Source organism: Babylonia areolata, chromosome 15, assembly GCF_041734735.1.
Source record: "Babylonia areolata isolate BAREFJ2019XMU chromosome 15, ASM4173473v1, whole genome shotgun sequence".
NCBI lineage: Eukaryota > Metazoa > Mollusca > Gastropoda > Neogastropoda > Buccinidae > Babylonia > Babylonia areolata.
In genome coordinates this window covers 9,131,106-9,150,007 of record NC_134890.1, presented here as the reverse complement: position 1 = coordinate 9,150,007, position 18,902 = coordinate 9,131,106, and the positions used below count along the sequence as shown (strand labels likewise).

The window sequence follows — 18,902 nt, the reverse complement described above, 5'->3', positions numbered from 1 at the left end:
CAGAGGGACGGGAAGGAAAGGTCCTTCTGCCGTTTCAACCTTCCTCAAGGGAAATCGGGTACCAGTTCACACCTGGATGAACAGAGGAAAATCTGAGTAAAGCCCCTTTCCCAAGGACATCCATGATCACTGGTGGAGACCGATCAGAAGTGGAGTGATGGCCTAGAGGTAACACATCTGCCTAGGAAGTGAAGCGAAAGAATCTGAGCACGCTGGTTCGAATCACGGCTCAGCTGGTGATATTTTCTCCCCCTCCACTAGACCTTGAGTGGTGGTCTTGACGCTAGTCATTCAGATGAGACAATAAACCGAGGTCCCATGTGCAGCATGCACTTAGCACACGTAAAAGAACCCACGGCAACAAAAGGGTTGTTCCTGGCAAAATTCTGTAGAAAAATCCACTTCGATGGGAAAAACAAATCAAACTGCATGCAGGAAAAAAAAAAAAATGGGTGGCGCCATAGTGTAGCAAAGCACTCTCCCTGGGGAGAGCAGCCCGAATTTCACACAGAAATCTGCTGTGACTAAAAGATAAAAACAAGTTCAGCACCTTACCGATTCTGCAATGGTGTTTCCAGATTAAACCATCAGACCACAGGCACAGATAAGTAGGATGTTAGGAATCTTTTTTTTTTTTTTTTTTTTTTTTGCATTAATTGCTGGCAAGAGGGGTGAATATGTTTGCAAGTGGACTGTTTGGAAAACAAAACAAAAAAGTATTCATAAAATATTGTGCCTGCTTTGTGTGTCATCTCCTGAAAAATGTACTGATCCTCACAGGCACATGTTCTGGTAACTTGTATGACCGATGATGACTTCAGCTTTGTTTTCCACGCATGTGAAGCTTCACTGAAAAAAAAAAGAAGAAAATCTGGCAATCCCAAAAGAGCCCCAAAGACGGAAAGAAAGAAAACAAGTGGGGTCCTTAAAGGCAGTGAAAACTCAAGTTTAAAAAAACACCTTACACACCCAACCACCAGTGCCAAATGACACCTCAAAAAATGGCAAGCGATGCACACAAAGTCACGCCAAGACTGTTTTTCAAAGTTTGGTTAATTCATTTATAGTCAGAACAAATTTACCATGATTTATATATATATATATATATATATATAATCCATTTCATTCTAGTTAATATGCGAGTACGGCATGAAGGGCCACAAAATTCAGATCATCATTTCTGTATTTGATGGATGAAGGTGAGGATAATGACAATGCTGCTATGGAGATCTATGTTAGGGTAGGACAACAGGATGAGACAGAACTCTCTGCTTCCTTTCAAAATGTTCTGGCTTGGGAGATGCCCATGCATGCAGTATTGGTCAGGAAAATGACTCCCAAATTTGCGTCCAGTGGATATCATTTGACTGTGTGATCCTGGTCTTCCCATCTGAGTCCACAGCACACTCACCCCTGGACAGAGCTGGCCATGGGCGGAAAAAATCTGAGTGATATGACTCAGAATTCAAGAGATTAGACCCCACACCAGTCTGCAACACTGCCTGTTTGGCACAGCAGCTGCTGGTGTCATCCGACTTGTTCCTTCAGCTTGGAGACGATCAGCGTCACCACATCGGGGTGGAGCACACTTCTCAGCACTGCTTCCTCCACAGCAGGAGCTGGGTGACACATGCTGCTGTCAGACGCCAGACAACTGCTGTTGCTGAGTTCATCTTCCTTGTCCTCATTCTCTTTCTCATCCTTTTCATCATCATTCTCCTCTCTCCTGTCCCTTTCATCACTGTTCTCCACTTCCTCATCCCTTTCACCATCATTCTCCTCTTTCTCATCCTTTTCAGTGCCTAACTCAGAAGACACTGTCGAGTCCCCTTCCTGCAGCAATCTGATGTACTGTTGAAGATGACATGGCTGGGGAGCATAAACAGATATCAGTGACCCTGGTGTTTGTGGAGGTTCTGAGCAGACTTGGGCTTCACTTTCCTCAGTCTCCACAAAACATTGAGAGACGCTGCTTACACTTGTAGATTCTTTCTTTTCTCTCCTGCACATTCTTTTCTGCCCATGAACGTCAGTCCCATCAACTGCTTTGTAAAGCTTACTGCTGCTCATTGACTGAAATCTAGAAGCTTTGTCGCCTTGAGTCTCCCCTGTGTCTTCATTTTCAGAGTCAACACATTTCCTCTTTAGAGAAACAGCGGATCTGTCCTGCGTTTCTGTCTCTTGGACAGAATCACCATGGCCTCTCGGACAAGGCAAGGACACAGTCTGCAGTGGTCTGGCCTGAGACGCTGACAAAGAGAAGGGTGAATCGACAGTGTACACTGTAGCATCTTTCAGTGCTCTTGCCACATGGTTGAGCAAACTGGAGACGCCATCGACATTCTTTTCTCTCTTCTTGGGATCGGCAGTCATTTGCGATTCCACATCATTCTGTTTTGTCCTCAAGGTGTTCGGTGTGTTAGTTGCTTCTCCTGGTGACTGGCATGGGACAGAGGAGATTTCTGTGGCACCAAAACAAGCAGCAGTTTGAGTAATTGTCTGCCTTGATCTTTGCCCTTCTGCTTTTTCAATTATCTCCCCTATTGCTTCTTTATTTATCTGCCTTTCTGTTCCTCCGCCCATTTGTCCACATGTTTCTTCAATTGTCTGCCCTTTCTTTTCTTCATCTGTTGATCCTTCTGGATTTTTAGGAACAGGCGAACATCTCTTGTGGTCACTTTGGGGCTGATGGTCTTGGTCTGGGGGTGTCGCATCAACCGCCGCAGTAAGGGACGTAGTCACAGACGTAAGCGCCACCTTCAGATACTGAACATTGCAGCCTGCTTCCTCCAGCTCCTGAATAAAAAACGATGAACATTCGGTCATTACTATCATTATCATTATTATTATCATTGTTTCTGTTGTTGCTTTGCTGTTTATAGCACAGCTTAATGCACAGGGGCATATCAGGGTGAAAACATTCTGCTTATTCCAGTCAAAATAATCAACGCTATCATTATTGATCCCATGGAACCTAGATTTTGTTTTTTTTGTTTTTTTTTTGTTGCAAACTTTAATGAGAAAAAATAGACACAGGAATTATATTCATATATTCATGCTCATAAATGTGGAACATGCCTCTGGCATACTCACAGACAATTTGCAAAAGGATTACAAAGAAAAAGAAAGAAAGAAAAAGAACCTGAACACAAAAATATCTACAGTATACATACTATACAAACCCATAAATAGAAATGTATACGCAACTGGAAAATCATCAGCTCACATGCCTCACACACTAAAGAAAAAAAAAGATAAAAAAATATATGGTCCTCGATCATCAATTTTTGAAAAAGACAACAGGCTTTTTAGATTTTCTAAGAAAAAACAAATAAACAAGTTAACCAGCAAGGCAGAAAATGAGACAGAGAAAGGAAGAGACAGAGAAAGGAAGAGACAGCAGAAAGGAAGAGACAGCAGAAAGGAAGTGACAGAGAAAGGAAGAGACAGCAGAAAGGAAGAGACAGAGAAAGGAAGAGACAGCAGAAAGGAAGAGACAGCAGAAAGGAGAGGAAAAGGCTGGAAACAAAGACTGAGAGGAAAGAGGCACAGAAGGTGAGTATACTGTTTATATCTGAAAGAGCTCCTGTGTTTGTGTGTCATATTGTATGTTGTCTGTGTGTCTGTAAGTCTGTCTGTGAGCGAATGTGAGCGTTTGTCTGTAAGTGCTTGCAAAATTGTGTGTGTGTGTGTGTCATAATGTTAAAATTCCATCTTAATGTCCATTCTATTTTAGTTTTAAATGTCATACACGTTGAGCCAAAGGAAAAGCACAGTGGAAATCAATATAATTCTTAAAACTAGGACTGACCAACGTAGGAGGCAACCAATAACTAAAAACTGAATTTTTTTTTTTAAGAAAGTAAAAAAAAAAAAAAAAAAAAGAGAGAAAGAAACATACAAAAAAGACCTTGTTCATGGAACTCGAGCAAGCACATACACCTATACATGCACACACACAAGTGTACATGCATTCAGCCATTGAAACGTCACCTCAGTAGGATTGACCCAGAAATCTTCCACATCTGATCCCACTGCATGTGACAGGTACGGGATGAGAGACGATGCCAGCAGTCTTGTCACAGATTCCTGCACTCGGCTCTCCCTGTCTTCCGGCTGTGAACACACACACACACACACACACACACACACACACACACATGCAAGCACAAACACACACACACATCATGAAAGCACACACTGACACATACACACACACTGACACACACACATGCAAGCACACACACACTCACACATATGCACACGTGCAGACACACACAAACACACATCATGAAAGCACACACCCACTGACACACACACACACAGCACACACACACACTCACACATATGCACACGCGCAGACACACACACACACACACACACATGTACAGGCATGTACACAAACACACACAATCAGATACATACACATACAGGCACAGAGGCATGCAATTTCATGTACACACATACATAAACATGCATAGGCATAAATCATTTAAATGTTAAATGATTTTGGGTGACAAACCAGGTCTTTCCAAAGAGAGTTGAAATACAGACCCATTTCCACCTCTCCCCCATACATCCCTAACCCTGTCCCACCATCACACACGCACATATACACAGACCCACACAACTCATAAAACACACAATACAAACCCTCCACACAAGCACCCCCAACACACACATTCACATTCCACACCCATCCACAGAACTTACCACCTCCACCCAGGTGTTGATACTAACTGCCGTCTCTGTGCAGGTAACGTAGTGCCACCAGTGTCTGGGAACATACAGTACCTGGCCCGCTTCCAGTGTGATCACAATGGGCCTGCTGTTCTGAAAATAATAATGATAATAATGATGACACTAAATGAAACTAATAATACTAAAACTACTTATAAAACTAAGGCCAATACTAATAAGATCCTCCAAACCTGAACATGTTACTCCTCTCTTCCACTCTCTTCACTAGCTAACGATTTGAAATAAAACTGAATACAAGCTTTCTCCTCTGACGTATTTTGCCCTCACATGTTCTGGCCTTCACTACCTCTCTGACCTCAAGGAGGTGATCATTCCAAGTCATCACCTTTGTTCTGCTTCTGATACAAGACTGTTAAAAATCCCTGGTGTAAAGAAGAAGCAACAGAAAAAGAGATCTTTCTCTTTCAAGGTCCCCTCATTGTGGAACAAACTGCCAAAAACTTTGCGACATTCTGAATCGCTGAATTCTTTTAAGCCTGCTCTGAAAAACGCATCTTTTCCAACAACAGTAATTTTCTGTTCTGGTCTTGGTATCATTTGGTTCTAAATAAATCCATGCTTTATTATGGGGAAGCTGTTTGCCATTTGTGTGTATGGCGGGGTGTTTGCAGGTGTGTGTGTGCGTGTGTGAGTGCATATTGCAGGAATGTGTTTTCTAGAGGGCAACACACACAAAGACACACCCATTACAAGTGGATGACCCTCAACTGTTTGGTCCTTGTCTTCACACTTCAGTCCACAGCACACTCTGACTCAACTCTGGGTAGGAGCCAGCCACTGGCCCAAAACACCCAACTACGATGAGGCTCAAACTCCTGCCTTTCAATCATCAGCTCAGGACGCTAACCATTTTGCCACGGTGGCTGGTTCTCTTGGGGTGTTTCTTGGTGTACCTTTTTCTGTCTGGAGGTTATGGGGAATGACAAGTAGTCTTCAATTTTAACATCTTTCCAATTTAAGTGATACTAACTCCCCCCCCCCCCCACAAAAAAGCTTTTAACATTTTTTTTTACAAGAACTTTGAACACCCTCCCTCTCCACAAAAAGCCTTTGTCAGTTTTTAAGACCTTTCTTTTCTTTTCCTTTTTATTTATTTATTTTTTTTTTTTTTTATGAACTACAGGATATGAACTGTCAAATGACCAAGATAAAAAAAGAAAGACCTAGAACAAAATGCAGCCACACACCGCACAGTACAGAGCTACCTTACTTTGAAGCGAGGAAATCGGACGAGGTCAGGAGAGGCCAAATCCACCAGACTGAAAACGCTGGACTCTTCGTACGGTATGCGTGTCGGGTATAGGTTACAGGCCCTCTTCTGGCGGGAACAGGACCCAGCGCTTTCTGCAATTCATGTGGTATTACTACTGCTACACTACTACTACTACTACTACTGGAACTTATACATCACTCTATCCAGAAAATTGCTCCAGGCACTTTACAAAACATAATATTTTTCGTAACATATTACATCAATGTTACATATATAAACAATAGCAATCTATATATACACATACACACAAGACATGAATACATACAAGCAAACATTCAAACATGCATTCATACCCCCGACATGTGCTTACACACACATCTGCTCACACACACATGTAGACACACACACAAATTGTTAAATATACCATAGCCTCTTTCAGCCATCAGGCAGTGATTTGATATCCATTGTATTTAGGGCTCAACGTAGGAAGGTGGAGGTCAGTCCTCTCCTTCAATCATTTTACGTTTCCCCAACGGAAGTCAGGTATCCATTCACACCTCCGAAGTGTGAGGAAACCAGAGAAAAGAACCTTTCATGAGGACACAAAACCATGCCAAAATGGGGCCTCAAGGTGATTACTGGTTAACACTGGATCAGAAGTCCAATGCCTTATCAGTTTTGCCACAGCACTTCCATTTTCATAATGTACAGAGACATGCACAAACATGCTGTAATGCAACAGAGCACACACTGACACTAACTTTCAAAAAGTGGCAGTAGATGAATTTAAAAATAGTGTAATTACTTCAGGTTGTGGGTTCGTTTCTTGCTGACATGTAATATAACATTCCCATTAACATCTGTATGCAAAGGGTGATTTTATGTGCAATTTAATACCATGCCCATTGTTGGATTTCGTATTGTGCTGGAAGTAGTTCAGAAATAGTTCTATTTTGTTGCAGTTGTTTTCTTTAATAAAGTTATCAATGGACTGCAGAGACTGGCCAGTTGTGGATGTGTCCATTTTTTCTGAGTCCCTTTGTGGGAAATACTCAAGTGAGGCCTGGTACTGAGAAGGACAGGCTTCACCTCTGTGTTCCTCTTGTCCACAGATCCTTTCAACCTGCTTAAATAATGCAGCCTATTCCATTCTAAAGGTTGTGGGGTCCAACACCAGCTGTTTCTTGGCCCTGTTTTTCCATGTCAGTTGTGATCGATTCCATCATCGCATTTCCTCCACTCTACTGCTCTTTGTTTCTGGCTTTTTCCCTTTATTTTTTGTCGTCTCTTCCTTTCTTATTTTCTGCCTTGCTGGTCCATTCACCTGTTTTTTGTTGTTGTTTTTTTCTGGAAAGCCTTGTACGTCTTCTGTCTACTTTGGGACTTGATAACTGAGCATTCTTGTGCCTAATGTTTTGTGAGGTGCCCATCAGCATTTTTTGTTTTGTTTTGTATGCCTGCCCCAACCTAGGCCAGGTACCCATTCGCACCTGGGTGGAGTGTAAGAGGAAAGAAAAAGGAAGTCTAAGTGACTGTCTATTGCAAGGATACACTGTCACCTGTCCACTTTCAATGCTGAATGGGAATGTTATAAACCAGCATTTTGCATGGGAAATGACTGGAGGAAAGGTCATGGGGGTGAAATAGGGAGACACTGGATGTTGTATCCTTTTCATAAAAATGGAAGTATTGAATGTGAGATGTCAGCTCTTTTTGTGCATGTGTGATCAGTTCTATGTTTTTGTTTTCTTTTGTTTTTCACATTCCAGTTTTCACATTTTCCATGTCTGTGTAAGCGGTGTGTTTGTGTGTGTAAATGTGGTGGTTGAGGAGGAGCTGGGGGGGGGGAGACAGAAAGCATGTGTGAACTGCCATTGTTTTGTTTTTTGTTGTTGTTTTTTCAAAATATTTTTAGATGTAGAGTGGCTGATGACTGTTTGTAATTTTAATTCCCCTTGTGCACACCAAATTCTTCTATTTGATGACAGTAAAGAGTCTTGCAGTTGAAGTCTTGACGTATGAAGATGTTTTTTTCTTTCTGTAATAGTATCCTCTTCAAATTTATATGGACAAAATACAGAATAAAATGAATCTATGAACTCTTTGACCACCAAGTTTCTTTGTGAAAAAACACTCCCCAGTACCAAATATTTTAGAAACAATGTTCTCAGTCACAGGCTTCAGTTCATGTCAAATGGATTGTTCACTTCCAACTTGGTCAGGGGGCAAAGGTTAGTCACTGTTCTATTGGCAGAAAACTAGCTGCAGCTGTTGAGCTTTGTTACAATGTGAAAAATGGTCTTATCAATATGACACCTCAATGTCGACAAAAGTTGCCTATGGTGGTGAAAGAGTTAAAAAAAAAAGAAAAAAAAAGTGTGACTGACTGACCCTACCTGCCCTGAACCTGGGCCACCAGGTTGAAGCCATAGGTGTCGTAGTGGCATGGTGTGGAGGCCCCTGAACTCCCAATCCACAGGGTGCTGTCTTGGCCGTCCCTTCCCACCAGACCCAAGGTGCTCCAGTGCACTGCCGTTTCCCACAGTGACATAGATAACACACACACACACATACACACACATACACACACACACATACATACAAACACACACACACACACACACATACATACAAACACACACACACACACATACACACACACACACATACACACACACACATACATACACACACACACACACACACACATACACACACACACACACACACATACATACAAACACACACAGACACACACACACATTGTTTAAGCAGATAATGCAGAAAATTTATTGGTACATGCTGACATACTCATTATGTTTAAAGATGCACAATGGATATTTCTAACCCAACACACACAAACACTGTCACATACAGTTACAAACACACAGACACTGAATCAAAGACACATAGATGTACCACCACCCACACTCCACCCATCCACCCACCCACATACACACACATATGGTTTTGGGTTTTTTTGTTGTTTTTATCAATTTATTTAATTGATCAATTAATGAATTGATTTTTGTTTGTTTCTTTTGGGCAGACACAAGACAGCATGAGATATGCAAAATTAAAATAATATCATACAATAATAAAATTGTGCTATAACATTCTCAAAACGTATGAAATACGATACATAAAACCACAAAATTCAATGTTTATCCACTTGTCACAACATGAGTTGAATTGATCGATTGACTGATTAATCCAGCAGGCATCACTACCATGATTCGAACGCAGAACTCTCAGTTTGAAAATCCAATGCTCAATCCACTCAGCCCATCATCATTTTCAAAATATTCGTCAGTGGTTTGTCTCGGTTTTGCTTTTAGATTGCTGACTGAACAACATTATGTTGTTTTTCTTCAGAAAATGACAAGATGGTGTTGTACCTTGACTTACCTTTGGAAAATAAATTCAATAAGAACAAAATGCCTAAGTCACCTTAGCCAAACTTAATAAAAAACAAAAACAAAACATAATATGTATGAATAAACAGATCCAAAACAAAAACAAAAAAACCCTCTCAGAGTTAACAGCCAGCCAAACATAAAAAAAGATTGCATTTTCATGTTCAACTGACCGTCTTTTAGCATGTGAGGCTGGTCAGCAAAAACTCCAGACATGTACTTGTAGTCAATGTAGCCGGAAAAGTGACGTGGAGAAAAAGGGGCTAGAGGGTTGTCTGGTGATGCCTCCCCTCGACTCCATGCACTGAACTGACGGAGCTGACACTCCACGTACACTCCTTCTGCTTCCCAGGCTGGGCCACCTGTCAACACCCTTATGTGGACAATGTCTACAACTTTCTGTTGAACAAATGAAATGAACAACTTTATGCCACACTGTTTACAGGTTTGTGTGATAACTGTTTACAGGTTTATACAACAACTGTTTACAACATAGGGAACAGAATGCGGCATACAAAGTTGCAATTTCCATACTGACAATGAAAGTTGAAACAGTGAATTTGCATGCTCATGAATCAACATGAAATAATTCTGATTCAATGACCCTCTTACAAAAAAATGAAAGTGGTATGGGATGCCAGAGTGGCATGAGGCAATGTGCATTGCCCATAACATGCAGGTGTTTGGGAAAATGAAAAAGATGACAGACTGGCTGTCAAACTAAAACATGCTATCTCCATCTGAAAGGATCTAAAGTCATAGGAAAAGTAAGAGAGTATACTTAGAACCAGGAACAAGGCCATCACACCACTGATCACCTGAAAGAAAGGATACAGGGAGTAGCCTGAAAGGGGGAGCAAGAGCTATCACTAATCAAACAAATGGATATCAGTATCATCACCAAACCAACAAATGCACAAACTCCTTCAAAATGAAGCAGAATCTTTCTGGGTCTTCTGAAAAACAGTAGAATGAAGAAACATGCCAGTACTGCTTATGACTTGGAGAGGTGGATGGAGGCATTCGTGACCACAGTAGCAAACCGGTGGCAGTGTGTGTGTATGTGTGTGTGTGTGTGTGTGTGTGTGTGTGTGTGTGTGTGTGTGTGTGTGTGTGTGCAAATGCCCATGTCTGAAAGCGGGTGTTCTTGTGTGGTTTGTGCCTGACACGTGAACATTTTGTAAATTTTGTAAATTGCTTTAATTTGTTTAAGATACTTAAAAGCCCTGTATTAAACTATAAATGTACAGTTGTCATCACCATAAAGTCTACCAGTCTAGCACATGAGGCAGAACCATACATCTGTATCATGCAATATTTTCGCCACCAAACACACCCTTACCTCTCTCTCCCCTCTCACGTTGCATGAGTCGACAGCGGAAGCTTCTGTCCCCAAGAGCCTGGGCCAAAGTGTCAACAGTCCATTTTCTGGAGGGCCACTGCTCCATAACACCATGCACCACAAAAGGGCAGGAAAGAGCATCAGCAGAAAAGAGGCCTGACTGCAAACCAGTCCTACTCATTGGCGGAAGATGCTGGGTATGTTCCATCCTGCTTGATGTGGGCTGGGATATAGTCTGTATCTGGCAAACAAAGAAGACTGTGAAAGGTTGTCTGCTGTGTTTTTATTTGAAATCGAATAATACAATGGCGAAACATATCAAACTGTGATGATAGTTGATACTGTAAATGTCTGAAAATGTGAGACGGGGAGGGTGAATTCATGAGTGTAACTGTATAATAATAGAGCTTAAAATACACCATTTGATAGAATTTGAAATCATTGGCAGCATTTCATTTGGTTTCACATTTGAAGATGTACATTTTTTTGCTTGTGATAAAATAAGATCCAAGGTCACATCAGTTTTGGAATTGCTGTGTATTTCCCTATACATTTTACAATCTGATTCTGTGACACATCACATTTTTCTCTCAACAGTCTTTCAAGGGATTTCCAACACATTCACTCATTACTGCATTTCCTTTAAAAGTGTATCATCAATTTTGTCCTTTTTTCCCCATAAATCTTGATTCTTCAGCACTGCTTTTAAAATAGAATGTGAATTGAGAATACTCTACCGTTACTCAACGTATTCGTGATTGAAACCACTTTAAACTCTGTATCTTTTACTTAAAGTATCTTTAATAAGGCAGTTTTCATTGTTAGTTTGTTATCAATAAAACCGACCATTTGTTTTGATCAATCACCTGTTCGAAAACAGCTCTCACGCCGTTTTGTAACAGACTTTCGAACAGAAACTTCTACACCTACTACTATTTTACAAATATGTCAATGCCGCATGTTTAAACACTGCGTTATTCAATATTACTGTCTTCAAATGATACCAAATAATTTCTTTGTCTTACCTTGGTTCTGTGAGACGATGAAAAATCACGAAAGATAGCGAGTTCTCAAGTTCTGTGGATTTCAAACTCTTTCTCAAGATGAGGATGGAAAAGGTCCTGACGTCCGTTTCTCAGTTTGTTTATCCGTAGCCTACCTTCGTAGCCTTTACTTACATGCATGCACGCTTACGAGAGGCGGTACACCAAAAAAGCAGCATTGCTGTGAGTTTTGCGACTGTTATTCCAAAGACTAACTTTTGCACATGTTTCTTATCTTTCACTTCCGTTTTCGTTTTCTACCGGAAACAAACCAACTGAGAATGTTAATTTATGAAAACTTGGATATCCTGGCATAAAATGGAATGGGATGAAATAAACACCCTCCCCAATAAATATTTAGCTCACAGAATGTTCAGGTAGTCCAGTATGAAATTTCGGTAGGTCTTGGCTACTCCTATCTATCTATTTTATAAGGTCTATCAATTTTATAAGTCCGTGTTATCCAGGCATGGACACAACCTGTGAGTCGTATGACGTCGGATACCGGCAGGCGCGTAAAATAAACGATATAAGATTTAATGCTGCATGCACATATGAGTGCGCACACATGCAAACACATACACATAAGCGTATTGGATCTCTTATCACTGGTATTATATTACTGGAAAACAAAAGACTCTTGCAATGGTCAAAGCCACGGTACCTTCAGGGATCACTTCACACCTCTCTTCAAAACTGAAGAACTCAGGGCGTCGCTGATCTCTGTAAAATTGCATGTCAAAGGGAGCGCACGTAACAGGGATCGTGAGACTCGGAAAAGCGTGAGGCCTTTGGCACTGGATTAAACTGTGTGTCGAGTTAATGGATGTAGGAGACACACTGGCTACTCGCGGTAAAACAACTTATTCTACAGGCTTACAAAAATGACCTCAGTGAATCTGAATCAATGACACCATGTCATCAATTTTATGATAATGTAGCCGGTTTTGCAAGCGCGCTTACAAGGAAACTGAAAAGAGATCAAACTGAAATGAAATCAGACTGGGTTAGTAGATACACAGGAAATTAACCCCAGTTTTTCACTGGCGTCTCAGATTGGCCAATCTGCCGTGGCTACCGTAGCGGTCCGAGCCCTGGGGACTGACAACTTGACTTGCTAGCCCCAGCTGGCACAGCCCCAACCTTTATACTTCCCATTTGTGGGGAGAAGATAGTAACTGATTCAAAATGATAGACACACTAAGACTGTGGAGCTCCTGTTCGACTGATGCCAAGCAAGGAGTATCAGCCACTGTGGCTGGTAAGAAGTTCCACACTGAAGAGGAACTATGCTGTTCTTGGGGGGGAAGTAGGCTTTACTTCATGTAAACATTCTGACCTGGATGACTGAAACTGCACCAAAAGCTTTGCACAGTTACTAATACGTTTTTCTTCCAGCCGCCATGGCGAAAAGGTTCAGTTAGCGTCACTGACGGGCTGGTGCCTGAATGGGAGGCCGATGATGCACTGAGGTTCCCCTGTCAGTTAAACTCGGCCCTGGCTGGCTTCCTCCCAGAGTTGAGTGTACTTAATGGGAATACAGACTATGACCATACAGTCGAAAGCCATCAACATTGTCATGGCAAGATGGCAATTTACCCATACTATCTGCCAAGGGTAAGTGCCCACGAAGCAGATGTAAATATGGCGAATCCTTTTGTTGCTTTTGTTTTGTTAAGGGGAAACAGGCGCTTTGCGGAGAGACCGTGTCTTGAATACGGCCCCTGAGAGTTTGATCTTATCCTTTGTTCGCTTGGCAGTCAAAATTAACGCGTTCAGACTGGCAGGCGTCATTATATTCCATATGAATTATGTGTGTAGGGGTCATTATGAAAGGGTTACGGGTTGGAGGGGTGGTAGGGTAATGTCCTGAGGAGAGGTTACTGGCGGGGGTAGAGTTGAGGTCTTGGGCAAAGTGTTATGTGGAGAGGTGGCCTCGTGGTAACCTGTCCGCCTACGAAGCAAGAGAGTCTGAGCGCACGGAATCGCATCCCACAGTTGCCAATATTTTCTCTCCCACCACAAGGCCTTGAGTGGTGGGTGCTAGTCATTCGGATGAGACGATAAACCGAGATCCTATGTGCAGCATGTGCTTAGCGTATGTAAAATAACACACGACAAAAGGGTTGTTCCTGGGGAAAATATATAGAAAAAAACCCCATTTGATATGAAAACAAATTCACTTGCAGGCAGAAAAAAGGAGAAAAAGGCGTGGCGCTGCGCTGTAGCTACGAAGAATCCTCAATTTCACACATGCAAATCTGTTGTGATGAAGAGTAATACCATACCAAACCATACCACATAAGGGCTGGTGGGAAGAGTAGTGTGGAGAGGGCTACTGGGGATGGTCCTGGGTTGAGGCCCATCTGAGAAGACAGAGGCCCTTCTCAGTCTGTCAAGGTAGATATGTTACTAGCTTTTCTCTTGCTGACGTTTCTGTTGTAAAGTGATCTTTTCGCGGGACATTGGTATTGATCCTATGCCTAACTCCCAACCTGGATGGAGGACCCAGTACTTTGTTGCAGCTGCCGATGGTACGAATGAAGGCAAGACAGACATTTTCCGCCATCAGGTGTGCAGCTTTCTATCGTTGTATTATTCGAATCAGCTGGTTCGTTCCAGCTAATGCAGCACTTGCAGAAACCTGTCACGAACACCGAAATGAAGCTCCAGGAGACATCCCCTCGGTATTTCCTTGATGGCGGTCTCTACTTCAGCACATTCCTTGGCGCCTTGGAACAAGATTTCAAGACATTCAAACATATGTCTACTTTATGAAAAGCAAGCATCTAAACACTACCACTATTTTGGTTGATACTAGTCAGAAACAACCCCAAAGGATACCATTCATCTCGGATGTGAGAAAGGAATGAAAAGACAAACTGTGCACTTTGTATTCGACATGATGCACCAGTTCTGTATGGACAAGTTTCGTTATTAAGTTGACAATAAACAACGCTTAATCAAAGCCCTTGGGTCAGCTCTGGAATAATTCTGCTCCTCGATATATACAAGGAGTAACGCAGATATCGCGCAAATCTAAACTGCAAACAGTGTGCAGATTATCAGATGGTTGTTGTCATCAGAGAGGACACTGTCATTCTGGTGAAGCTGACACATTATACCAGCAGCCCATGATATTTTCTCTTGCATTCTGTCAGGCAATGAGGAAAAACTAAGTGTTGGAAGATAAACACTTGATTTCATGAGCTTATAGACAGTCGACATTTGCTACTTTCTCCATGCTCTTTTAGAATGTGACAAGCATTTCAGGTAATCTTGGAAATGGAAAAGCGAAGGGACTGTGGAAGATACTGAAGAATTGTAAGGTTTGGCTGAGACATTTCTCCAACCAAAGATCTCAGCGTAAACTTTCAGACACAGGCGAGATAGCGGAGGAACTCGCCGCATCGGCTTTTCTGTGTGAAATTAGCAACTGAGAAATACATGTTTTTAAGTGCGTTCATTATCACCAACTTCAGCTGCTGACATATTTCATAGCCGGAGAGTGTAATTCTAAGTTTAATGATATATATGGCTTGACAGTACGCATCCAGCTAAAAAAGTTGAATGGACTTTATGTACCGCAGATGACTGATTTATCAGTGACACGAGCTAAACAATTGAATTAAACTGCGACATGCATGGTCTTCCGTGTTTTCCTGTATGTGGTGCATGCCAGTGTTGGTTACTTCAGTTCCTCTTCTATGTCCTTTGGCTGTACAATGATTCAGTAACCAAGGTGACAGGGATTGTGGCCTTTCTTCTATCCATGTTAACCATCAGTATTCATCAGTATTTTTTTTTTTTTAATACAAAACGTCTTTTACATAGCTGTAAACTGAGATACTGCGCGGTTGGTTTTCCATGTATTCATGATAACTCAGTTTCCCTTTGAGGAGTATGGCGTCATGAATGCCCACATACCGTGATTAGCTAAGTCCCAATAACACTATGACTTACCGTGGTAATGGCAGAGGCTATGGTGACAACGTTACCGAAGACATTTTTGTTCTTTTGCTGCAATTTATAACTGGTGAAGCTGTTTGTTTGCACTCAGTCATTTCCTAAACGTGGCGTACTAAGCAGAAACAACACTAAAGCAACACTAAAGTTTCAATGAAGTAAAACAATCATCGATAGAGGTGAACCATTCTCGTGCGACTCATGATATCAATCGGCAAATGTTGTAACCTTCTGCAGTTTTGGGGAAACTGTTGAACATGGAAATCAATGTATGGAGGACATTCCACAGACAACAAATTTGTCACCCATGTCACATTTGTTACAAAATGTTTGCTCTACATATTGCAAAGCGAACGTCTGTTTCAACCGGTAGTTTGTAGTTGCTGCATCGTTTGAATGTAATGAAAGGATATAGATGATAACGGACACACACACACACACACACACACACACACACACACACACACACACACACACACACACACACACACACACACACACACACACACACACACACACACACACACACAGAGGGAGAAAGAGAACCCAGTGAACTAAACCTTTCCTTCCTTCAGCTGAAAATTTAACCAACAGAAAAAAAAGTTAGGTGTAAGACTGACTTGCCCGCTGGGGTGGGGGAGGTGTGGAGGGGGGTGGGGTGGGATGGAAAAGAAGGGACTGTGGACAACAAAGCCGGGAAAGAGAAGGATCTCCAACAATACGAGGTGCCACCACCACCTTCCCCATCAACCCCCTCAACAGACCCATCGGAAACGACGAAGGAGCCAGCAACGGAAATTAACTATTTGCGCCTAACAATAATTACAAGAAAACGATTCTTTTAATTCGCTCAACACAGCGACGTTCCTGTGGCTTCCGGCAAGTAGGCGCTGGCGTGTTTGCTGTCGGAGCGAGCTCATGAATAATTCAGCATCATCCGGGTCCGGAACTGGCGGGGGAAAAGGGATAGAAGTTGATGAGGCGAAGAAGTGGCGAAAAGCCGTGGTTCAGTGGTCAAGATGCCGGATTTTTTCCTCAACCTTTTTAATTTTCGTTTTATTTTATTTCATTTTACACAGAAATAAATCTTTGGCACCAGCAGGGTATATCAACGTTGTGATTACAATATCTAGGCGTTTCGTCTCAATAATCTTAATAAAAGAGGGACGTAAAATGGGGCCGGACTGAGGAGGGAAGAACTTATGAGACAACTTCAGTGAAGTTATAATGACTCTGATTAAGTCTGACTCGGAGGGACTGGAAGACAAGGTGTCTCTATATATGCATCTCTGTCTCTCTTTCAGTCTCTCTGCGCTCTCTGTCTCAACGCGCACTACTGTATTGGCAGTTTTCAGTGGGGGAGTCACAGAGACTCGGAGATGCTGATTGTGTTTGGTTGTCATGACAGCAACATTGAGGATGGAGATACTGCCCACGGACTTGATACATTCATTCTATGTAAGTCCGTGGATACTGCGCATGTGGACTGAAAAAAGCCTTTCTTGCTGTATTTGTCAGTACTACTTATTTCCCTATTGTTCACGGCTCAGGCTCTGTCTCCGGTCTCAGTTTTAACTTGAATTTCAGTTCTCACTCTGTAATGTGAGTGAGTGAGTGTGTGTGTGTGTGTGTGTGTGTGTGTGTGTGTGTGTGTGTGTGATGCATGCGCACTGACTCTGCCGTCAGTAAATGTGTGTGCAGATGCACATGAGTGCGTGTGTGCAACTGACAGCAGGCACGGGTTTTTCAGTGACGGAGGTGTGTATGTGTGTGTGGCTGTATGTGTATGCGAGTGTATGTATTTAAGTGTTTTTCAGTGTGTGTACTTGTCGCGCGCACGTGTGTGCCGCGTGCACACTGAGTGGTATGCACTGCATGTGAGCTTATGCTTGAGAATTAACAGATGAAAACGTATCACGGCTGACTGAAAGAAAAAAAAGAATAAAGGTGATAATGATTCTTCTTCTTCTACTACTACTACTACTACTACATACAACAACATGAACACAAACAAGAGCAACAACGACAACAACAACAACAACACAACAACAACAACAACAAATCATCATCATCATTAGAACAATGATAATGATAACTGTCATAACTGAAGATGATGATGACGATAAATATATAAATCAATTAATAAACAAAATGAATAAACTCCCTCATTCCTCCCCCTCCAAAATAGGTAGATTCATAAATGAAACAAACAAATATGAAATAAGATATATAAATGAATAAAGAAAATAAATAGATAAATAAATGAAAATAAATAGATAAAAGATAAATACATAAATAGATAGATGACTAAATCACCAAATGAATCACTAAATAAATGAATAGATTGACAAATAAAGATAAACTGAAGAAAACAGAAGCGACGGGTTCCACGTGCATCATTCACAAGCAGGTGCAAGTTCCTGTGCAGCAAGTTTTTATCCGTCGGAGCCAGGGAAACCAAAAGAAGCAAGCATTTGGCAAGGCTGTTGGAAGAGACAGGAGGGAGCGGGGTGAGACAATAGCAACAGACAGGAGGAAAACTGTTAGATGAAGTTGTGATTAAATTGGATGACATCCTTCAATTGGGAACAATTATCCCTTACCGTAGTCTGGCTAAAAAGAGGGCCGAGAGAGAGAGAGAGAGAGAGAGAGAGAGGTACGAACTGAACACTTGAAAAACAAATCAATCATTAAGAATGAAAGAAAGACAAAAAGAAAACGACTAGTTATTGTCCAGCGCAGAACGGGAAAAAACAAAAAACAAAAACAAAACAGACAACAACAACAACAACAAACTGACTCATTTATTAGATAAAGTACGGTAAAGACACACAAATTCGCCAGACGCTCGGCATCCAAAAGAAGAAGACGGGGTGTACTGGCTGTCAACCGAAGCAAGCTGCTGGACAGAGACAGACTACCCTTGGCCCGGAGACACTCTGACAGTCGTCGACAGCGATCATTAAGTGGAAAACGTGTGCTTCGTTTTGTGCTGACACAGACCGGCTTGGCGGCGGGCCCTGAACACATTTCTGGTTTCTGGCGCTGACCCACCATCGTCAGTGGAACTGACAGTCAAAGGGTAAGGAGAGGCTAGTTACAGGTCAAAAGATTTGATGAACTTTCTTCGTTTTCAGTTTTATTTATCACTGACGTTTAAC

The 18,902-nt window shown here is 41.9% G+C and overlaps 1 protein-coding gene across 5 annotated transcripts; it reads right to left on the bottom strand.

Moving 5' to 3' along the window:
- Nucleotides 1-1,285: 1,285 nt before the first annotated feature.
- On the bottom strand, nt 1,286-12,002 carry LOC143290165 (uncharacterized). 5 transcript variants are annotated; one of them, XM_076599473.1, is made up of 8 exons: nt 11,758-12,002; nt 10,733-10,973; nt 9,564-9,752; nt 8,371-8,503; nt 5,972-6,105; nt 4,714-4,833; nt 3,994-4,116; nt 1,286-2,796 (listed from the first exon to the last, which is right to left on the bottom strand). In XM_076599473.1, exons 4-8 carry the CDS (start codon nt 8,402-8,404, stop codon nt 1,528-1,530), a joined length of 1,680 nt encoding a protein of 559 aa, XP_076455588.1. In that variant the 5' UTR covers nt 8,405-8,503; nt 9,564-9,752; nt 10,733-10,973; nt 11,758-12,002; the 3' UTR covers nt 1,286-1,527. The 5 variants fall into 5 exon arrangements, 3 of the variants coding, with proteins under 3 accessions (XP_076455588.1, XP_076455586.1, XP_076455587.1); XM_076599471.1 differs by having other exon boundaries at nt 4,714-4,828; XM_076599472.1 differs by having other exon boundaries at nt 4,714-4,828; nt 10,733-10,967.
- Between the last annotated feature and the right edge of the window lie 6,900 nt (nt 12,003-18,902).